The 26,258-nt window shown below is 41.4% G+C and overlaps 1 protein-coding gene across 1 annotated transcript in view; it reads right to left on the reverse strand.

Moving 5' to 3' along the window:
• Nucleotides 1-5,028: 5,028 nt before the first annotated feature.
• Nucleotides 5,029-26,258, reverse strand: part of Cd109 (CD109 molecule) — a 103,642-nt gene continuing 82,412 nt past the window's right edge. The window contains exons 29-33 of the mRNA XM_021656485.2: nucleotides 25,367-25,432; nucleotides 18,683-18,822; nucleotides 13,771-13,918; nucleotides 11,606-11,708; nucleotides 5,029-8,982 (exon numbers count right to left, since the gene is read on the reverse strand). Coding sequence (XP_021512160.2) covers nucleotides 8,816-8,982; nucleotides 11,606-11,708; nucleotides 13,771-13,918; nucleotides 18,683-18,822; nucleotides 25,367-25,432 — 624 coding nt within the window. The 3' untranslated portion in view covers nucleotides 5,029-8,815. The remainder of the gene's footprint in view (nucleotides 8,983-11,605; nucleotides 11,709-13,770; nucleotides 13,919-18,682; nucleotides 18,823-25,366; nucleotides 25,433-26,258) is intronic.

The following is a 26,258-nucleotide window of genomic DNA, read 5'->3' on the forward strand; positions in this document are numbered from 1 at the left end:
ATACCCTGGATCATAAACAACTTGGGGGGAGGGGGAAGGGTCTATTTTACTTACCATATCACCACCCTTCAGGGAAAGAAATCAGACAAAAACCTAGGGCAGGAATCTGGAAGCAGAAACCGATGCATAGGCCATGGAGGAGTGCTGCTTACTGACTTGTTCAGCCTTTCTTTCTTTCTTTCTTTCTTTCTTTCTTTCTTTCTTTTCTTTTCTTTTCTTTTCTTTTTAAATAAATTTAAAAAAAAATTTTATTAATTATAGTTTATTCACTTCGTATCCCAACTGTATTCCCCTCCCTCAGCCCCTCCCAATCTTACCCTTCTTCTCTCTTCTCCTCCCATGCCTCTCCCCCTGTCCACTGATAGCGGAGGTTCTCCTCCCCTTCCATCTGACCCTATCAGGTCTCATTAGGACTGGCTGCATTGTCTTCCTCTGTGGCTTGGTAAGGCTGCTCCCCACTCAGGGGGAGGTGATCAAAGAGCAGGCCAATCAGTTCATGTCAGAGACAGTCCCTGTTCCCCTTACTAGGACACCCACTTGGACAATGAGCTGCCATGGGCTACATCTGTGCAGGGGTTCTAAGTTATCTCCATGCATGGTCCTTGGTTGGAGTATCAGTCTCAGAAAAGATCCCTGTGCCCAATTTTTTTTCTCTCCTTGTCCCCTGCCCCAGGTCTTTCTATCTCCCCTGCTTTCATAGGATTCCCTGCACTCTGCCCAAAGTTTCAGCCTGCTTTCTTATACTATCTAAGACCACTTCCCCAGGGGTGACATCACCCACAATGGTCTTCTCATATCAATCACTAATTAAGAAAATAAACCACAGGCTTGCCCACAGGCCAATCTGATAGGGGTATCTTCTTAATTATGGTTCTCTCTCCTTCCTTCCTTCCTTCCCTCCCTCCCTCCCTCTCTCTCTCTCTCTCTCTCTTTCTCTCTCTCTCTCAGGTTTTTAAAATAGGAGTTCTTCTGTGTAACAGCCTTGGCTGCCCTGAAGCTCACTTTGTAGATTAGGCTGGCCACAAACTCTCAGAAACCCACCTGCCTCTGCTGGGATTAAAGGCATGCACCACCACACGAAGCTGATTTTCTCTTCCAAAGTGGCTCTAGCCTGTATCGAGTTGACATAAAAACTAGCCAGTACAAGCACTTTCTTTGTAAGTGTTTATGGGTGGGAAATATTGTCACAAAATATGTGAAAAGCTTAGAATGATGCTGGACACAGTGCAGATAAGCAATCATTATTAGTGCCGTTAATTCCTGACTTGAAAGTGAAACATCCCACACAGGCGCATGTACGGAGGGTTTGATCTTTGGATGGTAATGTTATTTTGGAATGTTCTAGAAATCTTAGTGGGAGGGCCCTGGGTGGAGGACTCAGTCATTGGAAACATTTCTTCTGGAGATATCTCTAACCCTGGCCCCTCTCTTTTTCTCTCTTTTTTTTTTCCTGGATTCCATGAGAATTCACCAGACAAGCCCCTTCCATCATTCTCTGCCTCACCACAGGAATGGAGGCCCTGAGACCGTGAGCTGAAATAACCCTCTGCTCTCATCGTTTCTCACAGATGCTTTGTTGCACACACACACACACCTGGCAGCACAGGGGTATACCCATAGAAAGGCAAGCTGCCTCGCTCATCTCCTGACTTCTGGTTTCCTGAGGACCCACGGCTTTTTGAAATATGACTACAGAGTGAATTTCCCTTCTGGAGAGATACAACCTTCATCCAAGTACCTTCTGCCTCTCACCAGGAAAATCATATCACAGACATTTGCTTGAAGGAAGTGGGAGGGTTGTGGAGAGGAGGTCCGTTCCATAGAGTGTTGAACCCAGCAAGGCTCTTTCCCCTCAGAGAACTTAGACAATGCTCCAGAATGAAAGGAGTTTTCCTCTTATTTCTACACAAGTAAATTAGTTCAAAATGAACTAATGAGCATGTCTGAGGCTGATGCCCTACAGTGAAGACAGACCTTGGAAAAACTGACAGCAACCAAACTGCCACCAGCAGACATCTATTTTTCGAATTTACTCTTTCTCTAGCTGTGGTTATGAAAGGAAAAAAATGGGGGGAGGGAAGCAGGAGTTAAGGCTCAAGGCAGAAGTAGGTATGAAAAGACAGCAATAAATATTTGTCAGATGATTAACCCAGACTCTTTGATTCCATTAGAGGATTAAAATTCCACAAACTCTGGGTCAAACTTCACTTGCCGTAACTTATTCCCTAATCAAAACACGCTAGAAGAATGATAGTGGAATTTGGCAGTCATATCTATTTCTAGACTGTCCAAAGGTTAACGATCATCAGGGCTTTAAACACCAAGATTTATTTTTATGAAATCAAAAGCACCCCTCACACACACACACTCTGGCAGGATTTTTTTCCGCTGAGAATAACAAATTAGTACGCAGAAGTTACATGCCAAAGATAAGGATGTGTCCTAGACAGTGTGTGGTAATCTACGTAAACAGGCTTTTGATAACCAGGGTATCTGTTTGCACAGAAGCAAGATGGGTTGGGGCGACTTCAGATCTCATTTTATTTTTAGTTCAAAACAGGAATTTAGTTTTGGAATTTGTATTGGGGATTTACTTGCGTTCCTTACCCCCGCCTCTGCCCTCTAGCGGCAGCATATTTTCATGTCATTGGTAATTCTAATGCATTCTTTGCCTACCATAAACTTTTACATTTTTCCTGTGTTATAAAGTTCCATGTCATTGCTTTGCTTTAAGGTTGTGCATTAGCTTAAAGCAGATTTACCAAAAATGGTGTCATTGGAAAACTCCTAGAGAAATACCCTGAAAAGAAGGGAATAGATGGGGCAAAGAAAAGGTGTGAGAGGCACAGAACATCATTTCTGCACTTGATTCTGAGATAGGTATTTGTCATCTTCATGCTAACTCCTACATCAATGACAACATCTGCAGTTGGCTAAACTTGGTCAGTAGTTGGGCCGACGTCACTGTTTCACATCATACCTTTTGGCAGTTGTGACAGAAATAGTGTTCTCAGGTCCCTATGGCTGGGAGTTCCCTTCTTTGTGAGCCCTTGCCTCTATCATACCTGTTAGAGCCTGTTGTCTCTCTTTGAAACTACCAGGTGTCTGGAGTCAGGGTCATTTGTCATTTGTCTGGCTTTCTGGAACTCTGAGTTCAGTTTTAGGGCCTTGGCTTAGGGTTTGGGGAATCGTTTATTCCAGACTCTTTCCTGCCGGTGGAGAGTGTGTCATCCTAGGGTTTGGGGGCCTGGAGTAACCTAACATAGTTTTTATTTTGTCTTGTGTGATAGACCAAGTGACGGTAGGAGGCAATCTAAAAAAGTTTCTGTGAGTAGTTTACGAATAAAGTAAAAACGTTAAGAATGAGGATAATAAGGAGGAAAGATGAAAGGAAGAATGAGGAAAAAAGGGAGGGAAGGAAAGAGATAAGCCAGGATGGCAGAGAACAAGGAGTCAATCAGAGAAGAGGACTCATCGCTGAAGTCTCTGGTCTCTAAGTCTTTGGGCCCCATCTTGAACCAGTTTTGATCTGCTGTGATGTAGAAACAGTTCTGTTTCCTGAGGAGGGCAGGAATTCTGCTGTGAGCAGCAGTCAAGGATGCCTAGCCCTCTGGTTTTGAAGCACCGTAGCAGTCCAAAAAGTAGAATTGATCTTAAAGATGTCAAGATGTTCTGAAATTTCTTTAAAGCTAAGAGCTGATGAGGCAGAAAAGTTAATTGATGGAAAAATGTCTAGCATGACCGCCCTTGCCATGAGACTCCCCAAAGCCAGTAAGAAGGGGATGCTATGGATAGCCCTTTCCTTTTACTGGGATAGAGGTCAGTGTAGGGGTGGGGTATCTGGTAGTTGAGAGCATGGCCGGTTACAAGTCCTCATCCCATGTAGTCAGAGAGACACGGCATGAGGTCAGAGCAGGTTACTAGATAACTCGCTTTTTTATTGTGCCATAAAGGGATGTCCTAGGGCTAAGGGTTGAAATCTGACTGGAAGAGATTGGCCAGTTGTAGTTTTGTTTTGTTTTGTTTTTCTGAACTAGGAATATATCATTTTTTAAAGAAGAACATCATTAGTGAGAAATAGCTACGTCTGGGGAGTATAGTTCTTTGAAATGTTAAAGAAATGTACCAATCATTTTAACCCTGGTTCCTCTTTCTATTGGTCGCTTTAGCCCATGCAGGGGTGAACACTAATCATTTCAGCTGTCAAGGCCAGTTGAAGATCTGGTCGCCAGGCATCACTTGAGCTTGAAACCTCTGGCTCCCCTAGTCTTCCTCTTTCCAGTTACTCCACGGATGTGAGGATAAGTAAAATCCTTGGGTGGCTGTTGCTTTACTGGGAAGTGTAGAGGAAATAGTTTTCCTCTTTGTTGACCATCATCTTTGTAGACTGGAAATTGACTAGAGTTCACTGGTGCCCGCTTCAAGTCCTCCCTGAGCAAGACGGCAGGTGATACCCCACAGTTACAGGACAACTGAGAGATGTCCCACAGCCCTCTGGGACTTAGCTGACCTTAGAGGACAAATAGGAAAATATTGTCCCTTTTAATATGTCTGTCCACATAAACTTTATAATTTTCATGAAGGCATCAGTGTGTTCCTTTCTGTATTTCCACAGATCATTGTCTTCTGACACTGGAGATGAGGGAGGGAGGGAGGGACTGGGAGGGAATTAGGGATAGAGACACAGCTGGGATACAGAGTTAATAAAATGTAACTGATAAGAAAAAAATAAAATTAAAAAAAGAAAAAAAAATATATATATATATATGTCTGTCCACCACAGTATAAACCTCTAAGTATGATTATTGAAAATCTAGAAGATCAATTAAATAAGTTTAATATTTTTAACTACTGTATAAAAATGTAAAGACCAGATACTTTTAAAACTTTGATTAGACACACATACTAGCCAGTCCTTGTAATGGTTGATCTTTGACCTTAGAAACTTTAATACCATATACATCATCTCTAAATCTCATTTTTATAACCTGCATAAACCTTGTAGAAGTTTAGAAACATGCAACCATCTCAATCTTTACACACAAATCCTTTTTATTAAAACAACTTAAATGTTTACATTCTTTTAACATTTTGTTTTATCTGCAGGTTTCTTGTCTTTGTTAATACCGTATTAGAGTCACAATAACATTAATAAATTTACCATTCATTGTGAGAACCAATTGTTCCCTGATTGGGGGCAGTAGGCAATGCCGAATCCCTTCCTCAGAAGGTACCTGCAACAAACCAGTCTGATTTTATCAAAGTTCACTTGGGAAACCAATGAATTTACTGGACTTACTTACAAAGCCTAGGTAAGTGGTTCCTGACATCTCAAAAACAGTTACACTGGGAAGGCCAAAGAAACTGGTGTGACCAGATCTGGGAAAGAGTGTTGCCTGCCTGCCTGCCTGCCTTCACTTCTTGCTGATTGGGTGTGTATATCCCAGTCCGGTGCTGCCGCCCTTTGCTGATACCAGACACCAGTTTCTTTGGCCTTCCCTCTAAGGAGGGTTTACTCATTAGTCATTTCTGGAAATGCTTTCATAGACCCACCCAGGCAGGGGCATGTCCCTTTTTTGTTCCCAGATCCTGTCAAACTGACAATCAAAAATTTACCATCACCATATCAAAGATAATTCTTTACAATCTGCCAATGGGTCATATATATCTCTACTACAGGCAAATAGGTACCGATGTATAACTGCCCTGTAGTAAGAGACTCAGAATTCTTCTAAGGTTTTTTTCTTCTTATAACTGAGATGACAATGACCATATACTTTATGGCATAATACAGTGTGACACTGACTTTGGATAAGGCACGTGAAACAGAACTCACTGGCTAGAAAAGATCTTAAACAAGCTTATTCTCACCGTCATATACTTAATGACATTTTGCAACCCCTTCCTTAGTTTCTTGAAGTAGTATAAAGATCCACTATTCAAAATGCTAACAAAGACTGCAGGCTTACACTGCTCCCAATATAACTAAAGTATTTAATACGAATGTGACTGTCATTTGCATAGGCAGGGAGAGTTCAAGTTCTTAAAAGAGCCATACTTTGTCGGAGTTTTAAACAAAAAACAGTGAGTTCCTCTGCATGACGGAAGCTTCTGCCGAGAACGCAGCGGGTTCTGAGACTTATCCAAGAGTGGGCCTAGTAACCGTGCGCGTCCTAAGTTTACCATGTGAGAAAGATGCCTCAAGCAAATGCAACGGTACCTCGAGTCACCGTACCCTCTTAAAAGACCCATAATAGTTATTATCATCCTTAAGCTGAAAATCCTAAGACAGAATTTTTATATGAGCATCAGTAGCTCGAAAATGCAAATCAGAAGAAAGGAGGGTTGTTACAAAGAACTCCAGAGTTATATGACAGCAGGGGAGAAATGCTGGCCCTTTTTAAGACGATAATGACAAAAAGCAATCGTAGCACCATTTTTTTTTTTTTTTTATGTCATAGGACAGCCAGAAATGTCAAATACAAACTGAACTGTTTAATCAAAATAAAAATAACTGATGATATATTGGCCAGGAAATATATATAATTATATTTACATCAAGAAAACTGCAGGGTGAGCATGATTTTAGAAACAGAAAATAAACTTAGGCCCAAGGGACCAGGATCCAGGGTTACACCTACAGTTCTGAAACCTCCCACGTACCGGCTGTAGCACTGTCTGTGTGAACAGCAAACTGAGGGAAAGCCGTGTGTCTGCGTCCACACGGGCACAACTCCCTCCCATCTTACAGCTAAAGTGCCAACCCACAGATCCTGCCTCCAGTGTTTTTAAAAAGCAGTGTGCGCATGGACTGCAGAGGAGTGCCGTGGTCTCCTGAGCATCTCACTCACTGGTAACACCTTAGCCGTCCTTCCCCCTTTTTTTTAGAACCGGAACAGAATGTGGCGAGGTGGCCAGCACACAGAAGCGCTGTTCTGTTCTGCATGCTTTTCACCTGCTGCTTATCACCGTACTCAGCCTGCACAACCGGCGCACCGGCAAATGTGGGAGTGAGTTATGCTGGTATCGTCAGTTTCCAAGGCAGTGGGTAAACCACTTCTTAGACTTATTTCATTAAAATCTTTAATTTTTTTTTTTACATATCTAACATTTCAGTATACTCAGGAGGGAAAGCTGAAAGGCAGAGAAGACGTGTTGTATTTTTAAAACGTTGTTGGGCTGTATAGTATCTATTATGAGCTCCAAGATTATCATGGCAGTATTACTTAACTCACTATCACAAATAACAAGACACAGACACCTGTTAGATTTTATAACTGTCTTATTTACCTTGGGCTGGGCAGATATTCCTACCCACACTGTCTGAATCACCTCACCATCCATCTCCCAGCCCCCATCCAATGCCATCCTCCTTAACCATTCTACCTTCCATCCATAATCTTATAAATACTTGCTTTTTATTCTTTATGTGGGGCTTTTCATGCCATTATTAGAGTCCTTCCTCCAGGCCCCACGAAGTTCCTTCTCCAGGCTAACCCATCAATGGCATCCTCCTTCTTCCACTCTTCCAGGCCATCTGTTTCCCATGATCCTCTCTTGAACCCCAAGCCAGGGAAGCTTAGCCACGTCTACCCCATTCTGCCCTAAGGCTGTATAATCAACCAATCAGATATGTCTTAGGCCGATTTACAAAACAAAGATAGGTGTAACCAGATTTATGGGCCAGTAACACGCATCAGACCAACCGCCAACAAAAGGGTAAAGAGATAAGAAGAGAACTTTTCCTTTAAGTGCTCACACGAATAAATGAACAAGTTTAACTCGGAATTTGGGATCTTCTTAATGACTTGCAGCATCAGGACCCTTGGCAGCCCAATGCCCTGACCCTGTGGCTGCAGGAGACTGAACAGAAGCCAGGGCCAGCACTGTAATACGTCAGGAATCATGTCCATAGTCTTCGAGACCTCCAACCTCAGCTTCTTTCCCAGACCCAGGGAGGTGGTCGGCTGTGACATGGGCAGTATTTCTTGTACCCTTGGTCCATGGTGTTTCCTGGTCACTCTTCAGTCCGAGGCGTGCAGGCGCACATTACAGGACTTGCCAACCCTCACCCCTGAAGAAAAGCCAGGGCAAGACTGCCACATGACAGAAGAGAGTACCCCAGCACCCCTAAGGGCAGTTTCCAGTGTCATGTCACCCCTGGAGCAGTGAGACATTGAAAATGCACCGGGCCTCTATAAAGAAATTGGGGAGAGTAAAGTCTAGGGTGTGTCATCGGATCTGGAGCAGAAAAAGACCGTTTTGCTTTCGGAATTTTACCACCTACATTCTAAAAAGAACCAATGAGCTGATCATAAAGCTTCGCTGACGGCGGGATGGGCCCGCAGCAGAGTCAGGGCAGATGTGGGAGGGAACGCAGAGCAAGTACAGGCTGCTGCTCCCTGGACACCAAAGCAAATGCTGAAGGTCAAGCTGTGTAAAGCGCACAAGCCCCCATCCCTCCCCCCTCTCCATCACATACTCCCACATCTTTTACAAAACAGGAATAATGGAAAATAACATTTTTATTCTGGAGAAAACAAAAGCATCTAAAAAATTATTTTCAAGGAGAAATAAAGAGACACAAGTGTCTTCATTCTGACCACCTTCCACAAAGAGATCAGGTAGACTGGTTTACATGCCTACACAAGCTCCGGCCTGTTGCAGACATTCCCCCCCCCAGGACCCCCAAGAAAGGGAAACAGTTGATTTTCAAAATCATCAGAAGCAATCATCAGTTGTAGAAAGAAAACAATCACACTTGACTTTCCGGAAATACTAGTTTTAGATGGAGTCCTTGAAAAATAAGTCATAATCAATGTTGTACCAAGTACAGAAGAATAAAACAAAGAGCAAAAAGGCTTGAAGAACGCGGAAGGGAGCCCATGGCTCCATTCTCACATGGACTGCAGCTGGTGTCTCCACAGAGGTCACATGAGGACAGCTTCACCCTGGAGTTGTAGCTTCTCACTGCCTGTCTCCCTGTTCAAAGAGACAGACATCAGGGTTACGTGTCTCCTTTGCTGAGAAAGCGTCATTCTGCTGAGCCTAAGTGTACCGTGAGGCGGCTGTTCTTCGAGCGGTTTATTTTTCTTTATCAGAAACAAACGGAATGCTCAAAGGGGGGCACAGATTGCAGACAAATGCCAAGAAACGATGTGTTTGGCACAATCCATCTACAAGCAGTTGGCCTGCACTAAAAGGCAGCAAATAGCCTGCAGCTGCGCATGGCAGCTGCAGACACTACTTTAATCTCTAACTGGAGAAGGAAGAATCTTAAATCTTGAGCCATTTAATCTTCTCAAGAGTTTATTTGGGGATGGCACTGTCCACTCCATTAGAACTCCTGGGAAGAGTATCCAACCCAGGGACAGGCTATCAAACACTGTTCGCTCAAGGTACAATTCCACAGCATAAACTAATGTTTTTAAAGTACTGCATAAATAACCTATATCTAATAAGCTCACCAAAAGGAAAACAGCTCCATTTCAATGTTTTAAAACACTGAATGCATAGTAACTAATAACTGCTCCATTTGGGGTACTATTTATATTATGGATAATATTTTTAAAAATATAAAAGGTAGGGGCTGGAGAGATGGCTCAGAGGTTAAGAGCACTGACTGCTCTTCCAGAGGTCCTGAGTTCAACTCCCAGCACCCACATGGTTGTGAGCCACCTACAATGAGATCTGGTGCCCTCTTCTGGCATTCAGGTGTACATGCAAATGGAGCTGTCATATATATAAAATAAATAAATAAATAAATCTTGAAATATATATATATATGGTACATATCACACTATAAAAAGCACAATGAAAAACAAAACATTGCATTTAAAAAATTTTAATACAATTCTATTTTTCATGATTTTTAAGGATTGTTTTTTGATACCACAAATGTATTTTCAGGTACTTTGTGAAAAATTAGTACATTGAATTTCTCTTCTGTTCATTAATTTCATTGTAAAATCATTCCCTCAGAAGTTGTTTTCTACAAAAAGTACCCCCACACACACATATATATCTTGAACCTTTTCATTTTTAAATGCTTAAAATATTTTCTATACACCTAAAGAATATCATCTGTGGGATTTTTGCAACTAGATTAAATAATGCTTTGGCTAGAAAGAGACTATCATTAGGCATATCCTGTCCCTTCACTTCAGGAAAAAGGTTTAATGTCTGTGTTACCAAATATCCCACAAGACCTTGGGTGCATCCTCATCATCAACAGTAGCTGGAAGCAAAGGACATGAGAGCCCAGCTTCTGTCCTAGCAGAGAGAACTACCAGCACTAGACCTTTGTCTTGGTTACTCTATCAGGCACTACCAAAACTGCAAGCCGGTTCACCTTATTTCAAGTGAAACTTACTGCAACTGCCTGCTCTGCGGTTATCTTCGTCCTTCTTGTGCGTTCCAATGTCTCTGAACACCATAACTGTAGCCATGAGCGCACACTCACACAGCTTTGCTGTGAGTTCAATTTTTCATAATTAACTTGGGAGTCTGCTAGGCCAGCTGACTCCTTTCATGGTCTAAATCAGTTAATTCTATTCTATAAAATAAGGTTACCTGTTATGGTTAATTTTTTTAAACTTGTGTTTGTTTCTCTTAGTTTCTCTCTTAACTGGCTATCACATAAATAATCAAAACTCTTGTATATTTTTTTAATAATAAGTTTCATAACATAGTAACTGAGCAGTTATTACTCTATTTTTAACCATCTCACCTAATTTGGCTTCCTCCTAGCGCATATCCAAGAGATGCTTGCCCTTCGTAGCTTTTCTTGCTGAGCTCCTTCTCCTAGGCACTACTGGACATCTGCCCATGGCCAAATCCCCTATTTCCTCCTCCAACTCTTCCTCCCCCGCCTGGCAAGAAGTCCTGCCTTCTTTTCTCCCCTGCTCAGCAACTGGCTATAAGCTGCCTTGTTGGCATATCCTGGGAGAATTGAGGAGCAGTGTTTAAACAACATGGAGACAGGAGTTTCTTAGAACAAGGACTGCAACCAGATAATGGGGGATATAGAAACCAGCATTTGAATTACACAATAACCTTATGCCTAGAGTTACCAGACAAACGAAAGAAGCTTGAGTTATCGTCCCAAGCCTTCAGTTTTTCTACACACACACACACACACACACACACACACACACACACACACACACAGTTATAATGTACGAGTTATACCAAAACACTCAGGTTCCTGGTGAAGAACTAACCCCATGCCATTACTCCACTCCTGAGGAATGCCCCCTTCACAGCAGGGGGGTCAGACAGAATTCGGATTGGAAAGAGGCAAAACCTTGGAAACCAAACATAACTAGACACTGTCGGTTTTTCTTGTGAAGTCTGTAACTGTGGCTTAAAACACTACGAGCAAAATATCACTTTTTAACACTCCTTTGTTCAATGATGCGCTGTGAGCCTCATAAACTGCCGGTAGTATTTATTTACAGACAGCCTGCCTCCCGCATCTCTTCCGTCCACACTTCTTCCTCTCAATCACTCGCCCCACAGCACTAATCCAGTGAGATGGTCGCTTTACGTGAGAAAAATGCCTGCCTTGATTTCTAAAGTCTTGGGAGCCCCAGACCCCACTTACTTGGTTCATAGTAGTCCACTATGGATACGGAAGCATCTTGTGTATTTGAAACTTTGTAGTTTCTCACAGCAGGAATAGCAACACAAAACTGGGTTTCATTTACCTTAAAAAAGTACAAAAGATTTGAATGAGTTGGCATACTATGTACTCATAAAAAAAAAGGTCAAAGACATTGTTTTCTTTCATTTTAGGAAATAAATAGAAACTAATATCTAAGAAGAGTTTTTTAGTTTCTACAGTTAAGAACTTACTATAAACTTATATTATTTAATTCCAAAACAACACTTAAAAGATAGGAATGGTTCTTAGTCCTATTTTACTCAAAAGAGCTTGTTGAGATTTAGACTTATTTAGTAAACGACCAGCTTGCTCCTGGGACCACCCAAATCCATGTCTCAGGCAGTGCTTCTCAATTCCAGCTACTGCTAATGATCCAGAGAAGCCTAACTCTGCAGACAGTGGCCAGCCCATAAAAGCAGCCCAGAGCGACCGTAGGTGAAGGGGTGCTTAGGTGAAGATTTACTGCTGGTGGAAATGAAAACTGGTCCAGCTCTCATGGAAATTATATGTGTGTGTTTGTGTGTGTGTGTGTGTGTGTGTGTGTGTGTACACTATCCCATGACACAAATATACCACTCTTGAGTATGTGCCGAAAGGACTCTAATGCAACAACCTGCCCATTTATGTTTCTTCCTGCACTATTCATAACAGCCAGGAAAGGGAACCAGCCTAGATGGCCATCAACAGACGAACGAGTAAAGGATATGTGTGGTATGCATACACAATGGAAGGCCAGTTAGTTTAGCAGTAAAAGGGATGGAATTGGAAATTGTTGTTAAACAAAGTCAGACCCAGAGTGATCAATAAATACCATATGTTTTCTCTCATCTGAATATCCTAGATTTTTATGCATGAGAGGAGGTGATGTAAGACATTAAACTAGAAAGAGGGGCGTGAAAAAGGGGACAAAGGGTCCTGATATGAGGAAAGGGTAATGGAGTATATGCAAAATGAAAGCAGATAGAGAGGAAATTGGGCGAGATAAAGAGTGTTGGCTAGAGTGAGCAGGGGGATAGAGGAAGACAGCAGGGAAGAAAGGCATAAAATCACGTACATATGAAGGTGTCATAATGAAACCCATTGCCTCTATCTACAAAAAGTAATCAAAAGAAGATGACATAAAAGAAAACTGCTCATCAGGGCAGGCGAGACGGCTCAGTAAGCCACGTGTCTGTTGTGCAAGCGCAAGGTCCTAAGTGCAGAACTCCAGAATTTAAAAACAAAAGCCACGCATGACAGCATGCTCCTGCCATCCAGCACTTATAACGTGAGGACAGGCAAATCCCTGGAGCTCACTGATTGGCCAGTCTACATGGACCATAAGCCCCAGAGTGAGAGATTCTAACTCAAAACAAAGAGGTGGCGAGTGACAGAGGAGGACAGCCAGTGTCAGCTTCTGAAGACCATATACACATGCGCACCAAATGTACACACAAAAGAAGTTATTTATCTTCCAAATGATTGTAAAATATTGAACATATATAAGTATTGCATATATATATGTGTGTGTGTGTATATATATATATATATACATATATATTAAACAATTACTAACCTCTTTTTTCAAAATACCTTCCTTGGGTTCATTATTAAAGTAATTCTTGCTAATGTCATGGTAATATCTGTTTTTCGAGCTTGTGAGTGTATGTGGTGTGCATATGTCTGTATGGTGTATGTGGATGGTGTATGTGGATGGTGGAATGGATACATCACCTGTGCACAGGGAAGCCAGAAAAGGGCATCAGGCATTCTGCTCTATCAATCTCCACTTTATTTTTATGCTGAACCTGGAGCTAGGCTGACAGCCAGTAAGACCCAGGGATCCTCCTGTTTGTGCCCTCCACAGTGACAAGGGTACAAGTGTAACCTAAGCTTTTTGGGTCCTGGGGACTGGAACTCAGGCCATCGCATTTGTACAGAAAGAACTCTTACTCGCTGAGCCATCTCCTAGTCCCAGGGATGTCTTTTAATAGAAAAAAACATATGGTCGCCATATCAAAAAAGCTGAAATAATAATGACCTAATACTTTAACAGGGGGCCTGCCTCTAAACGCAATACATAGAGCTTTCACCAGTAAAGGTTTATGAAGCATCTTACTACTCACAGAATCTAAATAAAGGTTGACTTTTCCATGGTCATATTCCACTTTCTTCACCACCTCGTTCAGAGGAATTGCATCTGAAGGTACAATAAAACCACTGAGAAGGTTAACCTCCATAAGGGCCATGCCACTCCTGGCTGAGTCCAAAAACCTGCATCAAAGAGACGAGGGAGAAAGAAAACCTTTAAGAAAAACTTCAACAAATAATCTTTATGTAAAAATTAAAGCAGCCAAATTTTACTCTAAATACTGCTCAAGCACAATAAAATTCACTACAGGAAACTTTAAAACAATGATCATTTTCCTACAGCTGTCAGAGTCTTATAACTTGCAGTGGCACATGGGCTGACAGCTAACGGTGGTTTCTCGGCTAGGATGAAGTTCCTGCAATGAAGTGGGCATACACGTTAGAGCGGGTACAGTGCGTAGCCGTTCAGTAGAGTCTAGTGGTGCTCTGTACTGGTTCTAAACTGAGCATTTCTCAAAACACTGACATTCATCTCAAAAGTTGGTAGTACCAATCTACCCAGTTGAAACCAACAAATTAAGAGCCACTCGGTGTAGACTCCAGCCTGAGAGGACACAGCGGATACTCACTCACCATTTGGTGAACAAATGAATAAAACAAATCAAACAGAAAAAGCAGGGATGGTATTCCTGACTGATTCGAACTATTCTCGTAAGGCCTAAGTGAGATGCATGTAAAGATTTTGTTTAAGGTCCGGCATGTAGGTTTGTGATACATGTAGGTTCCTCCCCCTGATGGTAAATAATAACTTGATGTTTTTATTATTTAATAGAGACCAGCTGCAAGTTAAGTAAAGAATAATGGAAGTCCCGTTTTCTTCCCGGCTGAGAAGGAAGGTGTTGCAGAAATGCTAACAGCCCCAGCTGCCGGTCGAAATGCACGAAAGGGGAGGAATGGGGCAAACACATGGGACATTTCATCTCAGCCAAACGATGAGGTCCAACAATAGAACGGAGAATAGTAAAGTTAACTCTCAACACCGACCAATGCTGGGGTGAGAAGACAGACTGACAGGGGAGAAACTGCAAAGCCTCTTGGTTCAGGAACTTTCTCGGGCTTGTCCTCAAAATCGTGTGCACAAGAATAAGCAAGAACCTGGAGAAGACGGCTTCACATGTCTGCAGGAATGGGGTTCGTAAGTGCTTCAGATACAAACCAATACCAGTACACAACTACCCAAGGCCAGAATCTTCTACACTGGAGTGTTTTCAGTACACCCCCCCCCAAAAAAAAACTATTCTTTTTGCTAGATTTGCATGCTGTTATAAATTTTGGAACGAAAGCATAGAAGTAAAAGGTAAATCTGAAGCCAAATGAAATTATTTCAACAAAGAATAACCATTTGTTGCATGAATTATGATTGGATATTTTACAGTTTTCCTAAATTAGACTTAACTTTTATTAGCTTATATTTTTTTATCACTACTCACCACAGGATTTTGACTAGGTTTATAGCATTTGGTGTGTATCCCCCATCCCTTGGAGTGAGCCCCAAATACAATCATGTTGGTATAATTTTTTTTAATTTATACACCTTACCCTTGTTCATTCAAATACTGATTTCTCCCCCACCCCACCCCCAACTCTCTGGTTTCAATCTGAATATTGCATTGTGATACCCATTCTGAGCATCCTGTCTCAACTCTTGTATAAACAGGACAAAATAAAGCAACTAGACACAATGTTGAGCAGGGAGGAGCCAGAGGACAGGAAAGAGGGGAGGAACCAGAAGGCAGGAGATGAGTGGGAGAAGAAGGGGCAAGAGGAGAGCAAGGAGAGGGAGCTGGAAGAGAGATCTTGGAGGACATGGAGCATGAACCAGACCTAAGGTTTCACAAAAAGCAAGTATAATGTGGGAAATCTAAAAGTTAGGAAACTGAGGGCTTGGAGGTTTAGGAGAGTAAATATTGCCCAGCATTGTGTTCTAGGTTAACTAAAAACCCAGTCTCTGTGTGGTGATTTGGTTATACAGCTGCTGAGGATTAACAGCAACATTACCAGAAGATAAACCAATAATAAATATTAATCGTCACCTACAACACAATCATAAAGCAGCTAGTTACACCCCCAAATACTTGTGCCATGATCGTGCCAGTGGGCGCATCTCGCCTGGTGGCTTAGACCTGTAACACACACGATCTACAGCAGAGTGATATAACTGACGAGCTTTTCTACCTACAGCCTTACGTGGCACCTTCCAACATAATGAACACTAGCCAGAAGGGGCAGGGATTCCAGCTCACTCCACCTCAGTTTCTCTGTGTCCTGTATCCAAAATGTATGGTGTCTTCAACAATCGGGTCTTACCATGTGGTTCTGATGAGCAACCAAGAGCAATGGCAATAGCCTGACTACTTTTAGGGTCCTCTGAGACCTCTCCAGCCATCAACTCCTAGGAGCACATTCCACAACTGGTGCTGGGGTTCCTGTTTGAAAGTTGGCTCAGTTGGTTAAAAAAAAAAAAAAAGTTTGCCACACAAGCTTGATAACTGGAGTCTGAGCCATAGAACCCCAGGCAGGAGGGAAGAATGAACTCCAGAAGGTTGCTCTCTGGCTTCCTTACGCTCAACCATGCCACATGCATGCGCCACAGAGACATATCGTAAACACAGCAGAAATAAAGAAACAATGAAATTTTAGGGGTTGGAGAGATAGCTGTGTGGTTGAGAGCACCTGTTGCTCTTCCAGAGGGCCTGGGTTCAATTCCCAGCACCCACAAAGTATCTCGCAACCGTCTGTAACTCCCATCTCAGGGGATCTGATACTCTCTCCCGGCTTCCGTGAGCATCAGGCACAAATGTGGTACACAGACATAAACGTAGGCAAAACACTCCTACATATAAAAAATGAATAAATAAACAGATTTTAAAATAATGAAGCACCATGTGCAGCACGGTCTGTGCCCAGAACCCAGACTAAAGGGAATAAAGAAAGGGCAAACACACAGACACAGAAGCTGGAGTCAGGTGGGCTGCGCTTGCTCTGATGGAGCAGCATCAACAATGCAATTCAGAGTCTCAGCACTTGTAATATGTAGAGCACAGGGGGATGGGTCAGCTCATCTCAGCAGAAGGGCGCAGCCATCCTGGAGGAGGGAGCTGCTGTTGCCTGCTTTTGCACACACTGCCGACATTTTCTCTCCTCTTATTGTAAAAACTTTGTTATTAGAAAGTCATTTTCACAATTTACCATGTTGACCAAATGAAGGAGAAAGAGCGCATAATGACCTCAAGATATATAAAAATATCTGATGCAATAAACAATTTGGCATATGTAAATGTGCTCTTATATATTATTAATATTATGCTAAAATGATACACATAATTCTTTCTTGAAACTTTCCTCAAATAACTCTTCTTAAAAAAACGTGCTGAATATTTATTGTGTGGAACTTGAAGCTTTGAAATTTACATTCAGCTCTGTGTTGGAAATGGTGGTATTATTTCAGAAAGAAAATACATAACAAAATATTGAAACATCTGAAAGGAAAAATTTCAAATATCATTGACTATTTGGATAAGTGTGTGGCACAAAAATAGTAAATTATTTACAGATCAGCAATCAGGATGATAAAATTCGATGAATGGATAAATCTGACAAAGCACTTTTGAAAATAAACATTAACCATAATTTCACTTGATGTTAAAGTAAACCATATGTATATGGAGAGATTTATAAAGGAATGGTTCTTGCAGCATTGCTGGTAATAGCTCAAACCTCAGATGATCTCAGTACTGACGAAACAAGGAACAGATAAATACTAGTATATTGATACACTAGACACTATTCAGTAAGGATGTTGAACAAATTATCACTGCAGAGAATGACATGGTTAAATCTCACAAGCCTTGTGTTTTGTTTTGTTTTGTTTTGATCAATCCACATTAGAAAGACAAATGGTGTGGATATCTGCAGAGGGAGAACACAGGGAACAGGACAGGAGCCTACCATAGAGGGCCTCTGAAAGACTCTACCCAGCAGTGTATCAAAGCAGATGCTAGGACTCATAACCAAACTTTGGGCAGAGTGCAGGGAATCTTATGAAAGAAGGGGGAGATAAAAAGACCTGGAGAGGACAGGAGCTCCACAAGGAGAGCAACAGAACCAAAAAAAATCTGGGCACAGGGGTCTTTTCTGAGACTGATACTACGACCAAGGACCATGCATGGAGACAGAACCCCTGCTCAAATGTAGCCCATAGCAGCTCAGTATCTAAGTGGGTTCCTTAGTAAGGGGAACAGGGACTGTCTCTGACATGAACTCAGCTGCTGGCTCTTTGATCACCTCCTCCTGAGCAGGGAGCAGCCTTGCAAGGCCACAGAGGAAGACAGTCCTGATGAGACCTGACAGGCTAGGGTCAGAGGGAAAGGGTGGAGGACCTCCCCTATCAGTGGACTTGGAGAGAGGCATGGGAGGAGATGAGGGAGGTAGGGTGGGATTGGGAAGGAATGAGGGAGGGGGCTACAGCTGGGATACAAAGTAAATAAACTGTAATTAATATTAAAAAAATTTTAAATTAAAAAAAATACTGCCAACATTTTTTCTTAAAACAGAAGAGGCTTTGCCATTCCCATGGGTTGAGGAATCAGTCATTGACACGGCAATGCCATGTCAACAATGTGCTCACTCAGGGCTTTCTCAGCTTCCCTCAGTAACATAAAATAATTGTAAGAAATTTATTTTTTCTATCCAAAGAAAACTTGTGTACATTTTTAGCCTGCCTAAGATTGGCTTAAACGTAATTACCTATTCTTCTAGTCTGGAATCTGTGGAGTGGTGATAAGAAACATCTCTTCAAAGTAACTCCTGAATTGATCGCATTTGATAACCATAAAAATTAAGCCTTCAGATGTATTCTCTTCTAGGAGCTGTTAAACAGACACCTACCTTGTGCACACATTCAAATCCACATGATTGACATCATCCTTGTCTTTCACATTAACATCTAAATCAAAAGCTTCTTTTTCTTGGATAGACCTCAAACTTCTCAAAGAACGGGAACCTTTCACATTATAAAAAACATTAAGCTGCAATAAATTTTTACAGATTAGCATAGGTGAAATTATGGATCTTGGACAAGAATTAACAGCTACCACTTTATTAAACCACCAAGATTTTTAACTACATTGTAAAGATTTATCTTTATACCCACAGATAAGCATAGCTCTCATCCTTCACTATTTTTGAAAATTAGCATATGTGGTAACAGTAAGATGTTTCCAATAATCTAAATAGTAGGAAATGATTCTTTTGGTAATAAAACCAGTTAATATCATAATTTTCAAACTTTAAAAAAAAGTACCAGCTAAGAAGACATCATTAGCCAATGTGCTTAATAATGTTTGTCATTTTTATTAAGAAAATTATTAGGTAATATCCCAAAGTAAATGTCAGAATGCTGGAGATAATGTTTTTTTTATTGTTTCCTCAAAGAATTCCCTTGAGGAAAAAAGAAAGCTACAGACAACTTTCTTGAAAGCATTTACTGTTTTATAATTAATTTACTAATTTGTAAGCTTTCCTACCAAAATGGAAGCTCAGAAACTCCCAATAAGACAGAGCAAATTAAGATCTGGGGAGGACAGGAACTCCACAAGGAGAGCAACAGAACCAAAAAATCTGAGCACAGGGGTCTTTCTTAGACTGATACTCCAACCAAGGACTATGCATGGAGATAACCTAAGACCCCTGCACAGATGTAGCACATGTCAGTTCAGTATACAAGTGGATTCCATTGTAATAGGAACAGGGACTGTCTCTGACATGAACTGATTGGCCTGCTCTTTAACTACCTCCCCCTGAGGGGGAAGCAGCATTACCAGGCCACAGAAGAAGACAATGCAGCCACTCCTGATGAGACCTAATTGACTAGGATCAGAAGGAAGGAAAAGAAGACCTCCCCTATCAGTGGACTTGGGGAGGGGCATGCATGCAGAGGGTGGAGGAAAGGAGGAACTGGGAGGAGGAGGGAACCACAGGGGGGATACAAAGTGAATAAAGTGTAATTAATAAAGAATTTAAAAAAAAAAGACAGAGCAAATTAAAATACCTGTCCAACTACTAAGAATTCTTTTTCTTCATAAAGCAGATTTCAAAGATGATAAAATAAGTGATAATTTCAGGTCAACTGAGTCTTTTTCAGCACATCCTCTGTGCTATCTCTAACACGGAAGGCCCCACTGGAACACTGGAGTAATGCAAGGACCGGTATCTTTCTCAAAGCCCCCTAAATCTGAAGCTTAGGAAGGTGCTCAAGTTTTCCTACACTGCCTCATCCCAAACTCATCCCAAACTTTTAAATATTTAATTCATCCACTTATTTTGGAACTGACTTGGTAGAATTTAATGTTTCCATGTAATGCTGCATTTCTCCTTTATTCTACTTGAAACATATATATAAACATTCATACATCTCAGAAGCAAACATCTGGTATCCTTCTTGGATTTAAACACTTTAAAATCTCTTGTTAAGCCTCCTAGAAATCCTAATTTTTCTGTTTTGCCACAATACAAGTTCACATCATCTTCCAATCACTTGTTCCTTCTGAATGTGTTACTCTGGACATTTTCTAATTCTTTTTTTTTTTTTTTTACCTACAACAATTAATTACTACATATAATAGCAACTAAGATTATTCCTGGAGCCGTTGAAGAGCAGTTTTCTAACATCTAAAAGCTGTCTGTTGTCTTCAGCCTTTCCATGGCATGCTGCTGCTCCTTTAGGGAGTGGTGTCATCAGACAGGATGACGAGGCTTGTCACTAGGGCAATGATTAACATCTGTCTATAAGGATTGGCGTTTATAGTCGGCTGACAATAAAGCTCGACCATCCACTCACACAGCTTCAAAAGAACTTATTCATCATTGCTTAGACTTTTAGTGCCCGAGGAGGTAACATTTACTACAAACCCGGCTGCTCTCTTGGCACTCTTTCCAGACCACTTATAAAAATATTTCTGGGTGATTAATATTTTTACATTTTCCCTCTTTTGTGAGAAATGCCTATTAGTCCCTCTCCTTTGTCTTCTGAATTTTGATACAGACAGCAGACTAGTGAGCATTCAGACCAAAAGGTCCATATTTACCAGTGTTCTTCAAACCTCAAGCACCCATCACTTGGTGTCAATGACTTATCTATTTGTCACTGATCAAAAACTGTTTCCAACCCATGCAGTAATTCCAACAAATGTAGTGATTTAAGAGTATCAATTTTCCAATTTTGTCTAAAGCATGCTGCATAGTTACTTTTGGATTAACTTTTTGCATCAAACAGCAGTCTTGGGAATAAGAGTTTCCCATGGTTCTTTGCAAAGAACCACATAAATCATTTCCTATTTCTCTTTACTTCTCACTGGAAAACATTCCACTTCATTATATTTTTCCCTGTTTTTTTTTTAAGATGCACACCATGCACACCAACACGCACACACACACATGCATGCATACACACCTAAAATGAATAATCCCTTCCAAAACTCTTAAGAATTATATGACAGTTTCCAAATTATATCTGTTTGACAAAGTTGTCTTCCCTGTTGAGCAATACACACACTTGATTAGTTTATTTTTACAGTCTGGCACAAATGTAGACATCCGGAAAGAGGGACTCTCAGCTGAGAAATTGCCTCCTCAAGTTAGATTGGCCAGTGCCATGTCTGAGGGGCATTTTTTTATTAATTATTGCTGTAAGAGGCTCAGTTAACCTGGGCAAGTGGTCCTGGATCGTATAAAATGGCAAGCTGACGAAGCCAAGGGTGAAAGCCAGTGAACAGAACTCCTCCATGGCCTCTGTTCCTGCCTCCATGTTCCTGTTTTGCCTTTCCTCACTGACTGTCTGTAACTGAGATAAGCCAGACAAACCCAAGTTGCTTTTGGCTACAGTATTTTACCACACAGCCAGACAAACCCAAGTTGCTTTTGGCTACAGTATTTTACCACACAGCAACAGGAAGCAAATGGAGATACTAGTCTCTCAATAGAAGTAACGGTACCAGTATTTTTTTTTATAATTTATTTATTTTATCACACACACACACACACACACACACACACACAACACACATATTGGTGTAAAGGGGTCAAATCCCTTGGAACTAGAGGCACAGACGGTGGATAAGCTGCCATGTGGGTGCTGGGAACTGAACCTGAGTTCTCTGGAAGAACAGTCAGTGATTTTAACTGCTGATCCATCCCTCCAGCCCACTGTACCAGTATTTTTAAAAAGTACCTTTTGGAACCATTTTGAAAAAGGGAAACAACTGGAAGAAACAGTGCTCGGGAAAAGTGTGGGTCACTAAGGGTGTGAATGTGAACAAAATATGTTGTGTGTTTGTATGAAAACGCCAAACTAAAACCTGCTGCTTAACATAATTAACATAGGCTCTAAAAATGGCTTTTCTCTCTAGCAGCTGTTTCATTACCTTCTAGGTGCTTGCTTGGTTTGTTTCACCCAAGCACGTAGTCATTTTGGCCCTATCACTTATTCTCCTGGGTTTCCATGAAGATTATTTTTACGGGTTCCGTGATATTTATATGTCTTTAGTATGATTACTCCAGTTAGTACTTTTCATACTATCTCCCCTTTAATTGCAGCGCTTATTGTACCATCATAAATAGGTTTATTAGCATTTTCATCCTATATCATGGCATCAAACATAACCATGCTCTAATTTTTGAGCTTGTTATTTTATGAGGTTTTACCTTAAAGAAACACATTGTCTATCAAGACAACTTATAAAGCCATACTGACCTTCATATTCTTAGATAAATATTAAGAATTTATAATTAAAATACGTATTTGTTATCAGGTCATCATAGCATAAATTCTATCAACTACCAACATGTGTTTTTAGCTTCATTTTAGATTTTGCGTGTGTGTTTGTGTGTGTGTGTGTGTGTGTGTGTCATACACACAGAGGACAGAAGTGCAAGATCCCTGTAGCGCTGGAGTTATAGGCAACTGTGAGCTACCTGACATGGGTTCTGGAAATTAGCTCTTTGGAAGAGCAGCATTTGCCCTTAACCACTAAACCATCTCTGTATCCCTCAACATCATAATTTTTGAACTGTACTTTCAAATACAACAAACATGTACAAACCAGGCAAGGTGGCATACGTCTGAAATCCCAGCACCTGGGAGACTGAGGCAGGAGGATCACAAGTTTGAGACCAGCCTGGGCTATTGCTGGGAGCAATTGCATGCTAGATTGACAAAAGCAAGCAATGAGCTTCCTGAAGGCAGCCCACTCGTTTGTGCCTGTCTGACTGAGTGGATGTACCCCTGTTTTAGGCAAAGCCCCAGGGGATTTTGCCTCAGTGCTGCTTTTGTTGCTATATTGCCTTCCAATGCTTGTCTCAGATGCCTGGCATACTGCAACTCACCATGAATAGGCCCTCACTGTCTTATAGCATATTATTCCTTCATGGGCGTGACTCTCTGTGAGGCAGATTTCCTGCAGATGATTTTATAATTCCTGAGAGCATTTCCTGAATTGATTCAAGTAAGTTTTAAAACCCTCCTGCAGTATAGCAAAAGCTGTTAGGAGCTCAGTGAAGCTTCGTGTGGATTACACCAAGAAGAAAAACAAGATTGAAACAAATAAATACTCAAGGAAATACATTCATTCTAGGTTTAGCCCAAGGATAAGGCCCAGGATTACACTGTGACAAGAAAGACCAAATGAATACAGAAACAAAGGATGGTTATCTATGCAAGACAGACAGACACCCGTTTCTTGGAAAAACCTTAGTATAAAAAGCTCTTGCTTTGAACACATAAATAAGAAAAACATAAAACTTCTGCTTTGAACTCATAATGAGACTATAGATAAAACCACTGCTTTAAACTTATAATGATTAAAGATATTTCGTTAAATATAGTTCTAATGAAAGAACTTAGAATCTATAGTCCTACTCTAATTCCCTTTTCACCTAACGATTGTATCTATTTTTGAATGAGGTATTTTTTTCATAGATCATATAAAAACCCAGGACAGAAATAAAGTTGTTGGTTGATTGGAGATTTCCTCCATTCACCATCCACTAAATATGTGTCTGTCTGTCTGTCTGACTGTCTATGTCTTTATGTTTGTTTATGAACGATCTGTGGGAGCTCCTTATGTTTCTGTGAATGCATGGTTTTCTCCTTTCTTTCTTCTCACTGAACCAGCAATCCCAATAGCAAGATTACAAGCCTGAAAGATTAAGAGTTAAAGTACAGCACCCAGAGCCATGAGCTAACAGTTAAGAGTTAAGAAAGTTCAGTTTCTTGCCGTGACCTGAGGCCACAGAGCCCCAAATAGCCAAAAAGCTTGAGAGTTAAAGTACAGAGAGAAATGCTAAAAGCAACCAGCTCCTAGCCCTGATAGGCCTAGAGCAAAAGCCTTTGGACCCTCTTTCTCTCCAATGCTACTGTCCCACCTCAGCCACCCTGGACCCTGTGGATGTAAAGGCTCATTTTTTACAGGCTATAATTTGAGTATACAGCTGGCTGTGTCTACATAGTAAGCCCATGTCTCACAGGAAAAGGGTTTCACATGAATCACACTGGAGGATTTCAACAGTAACTTCAAAAAGCAAGCAGTCTCTAAGAGATGTTTTTCAAATAGACTGTCAATACAAATAATTCCAGTCTCTAGTTAGTAACTTCTCCAATACTTCTCATTAAAGAAAGATACGTATCATGCCTAAGTCACAGAAGTAAATTATGAATTTTATTTTTATTATATTTTCATGCATTTGGTGTAAAGGGGGTATGTATGGCATGGCATATGTGTGTAGGTCAAAGGGCAGCTTGAGAGAATAGGTTTTCTCCTTCCACCATGTGGGTCCCATGGATCAAACTCAGGCTTGGCCGCGAGCGCCTTTATCCAGTGAACCATCTCACACAGAGGGCCTCTGAAGACTCTACCCAGCAAGGTATTAAAGCGGATGCTGAGACTTATAGCCAAACTTTGGGCAGAGTTCAGGGAATCTAATGAAATGAGGAGGAGATAGAATCTGGAGAGGACAGGAGCTCCACAGGAAGAGAAACAGAACCAAAAAATCTGGGCTTATGTGTCCTTTCTGGAACTGATACTCCAAACAAGGATCATTCATGGAGATAACTTAGAGCCCCTGCACAGATGTAGTTCGTGACAGCTCAGGCTCCAAATGGGCTCCCTAGTAAGGGGAACAGGGGCTATCTCTGACATGAACTCAGTGGTTGTCTTTGATCACCTCCCTCTGGTTGGGGGGGGGGGAGTAGCATTACCAGGCCACAGAAGAAGACTATGAAGGACAATCCTGATAAGACCTGATAGGCTAGGATCAGATGGAAGGGAAGGAGGTCTTCTCCTATCAGTGAACTGGGGAAGGGGCATGGGAGGAGATGAGGAAGGGAGAGAGGGCGGGATTGGGTGGGGATGAGGGTGGGGCTACAGCTGGGATACAAAGTGAATAAATTATAATAAACAAAAATTATATTCAAAAAAAGAATTTCACACAAGCTATCTAAGTTAAAGACTGTGCAAAGAATTGTAACCTGAAGTCATACCTAACTGCAAAAAGTAAACAGTCATCACATATACATACCTGACAGATAGCAAATCCCAAACCATGTGCAGAAATATTCACTACAGTGAGCTCTTCTGCAGCAAGCTGAAGAAAGGTGAGAGAGAGAAAGTGAGGGAGGCAAATTTTCGACAGACAGATCTTTCCTGGTAGCACAAAATCTCAGTGCTGTATCCCACTCTTGCGGCAGAGGCAGTGCTGGAGAATGCTGGGAACTCTGCATCAACCGGGAACCTGGGTAAATTGTGCTCCCCAAGCTCTCCAGGCTCCCTCACCCCAAGCCCTTGGGGAGGCACTCCAGTGCTCCTGACCAGGCTGCCCTCCTGTAGGAGCTGAAGAAACACGTCCCCCCTAACCTCCCATCATTGGGGCTGACCATGAATGTAATCGCACATAATCACTGTGCCTAGCTTCATCCTTCTTTCCCTGTGTCATTACTCCTCTTCTTCAGTTATCGCTTAGCATAATCTTCTATTGCATTTTAAGGTAAGATTTTTGAGCCTGTAATCCCAGCACCCCGAGGCAGAGGTAAAAAGAATTATGAGATAAAGCCCATTCTGAACTACATAGTAATTTCTATGCTGCCCTGGGCCAGCTGGCAAAACCTTCCCTCAAAAAGAGGGGAAAACATAATAATAAGAATAAGAATAATAATGCTGCGTGGTTACGGTGCACATTTTTAATCCCAGTATTTGGGAGGCAGAGACATGTGGCTCTCTGTCAATTCAAGGCTAGCCTGATCTAGAAAGTGAGTCACTGGACAGCCAGAGCTATACAGTGAAACCCTGTCCCAATAATAATAATGGTAATAATAATAATAATAATAATAATAATAATAATTCTACTCCTGAACCTCATTTCTTCTAAGAGAACAAGAGGTGTAGCTGAAAAGGATAATTATATGGACTAAAGG

The sequence above is a fragment of the Meriones unguiculatus genome, chromosome 6 (genome assembly GCF_030254825.1).
Source record: "Meriones unguiculatus strain TT.TT164.6M chromosome 6, Bangor_MerUng_6.1, whole genome shotgun sequence".
NCBI lineage: Eukaryota > Metazoa > Chordata > Mammalia > Rodentia > Muridae > Meriones > Meriones unguiculatus.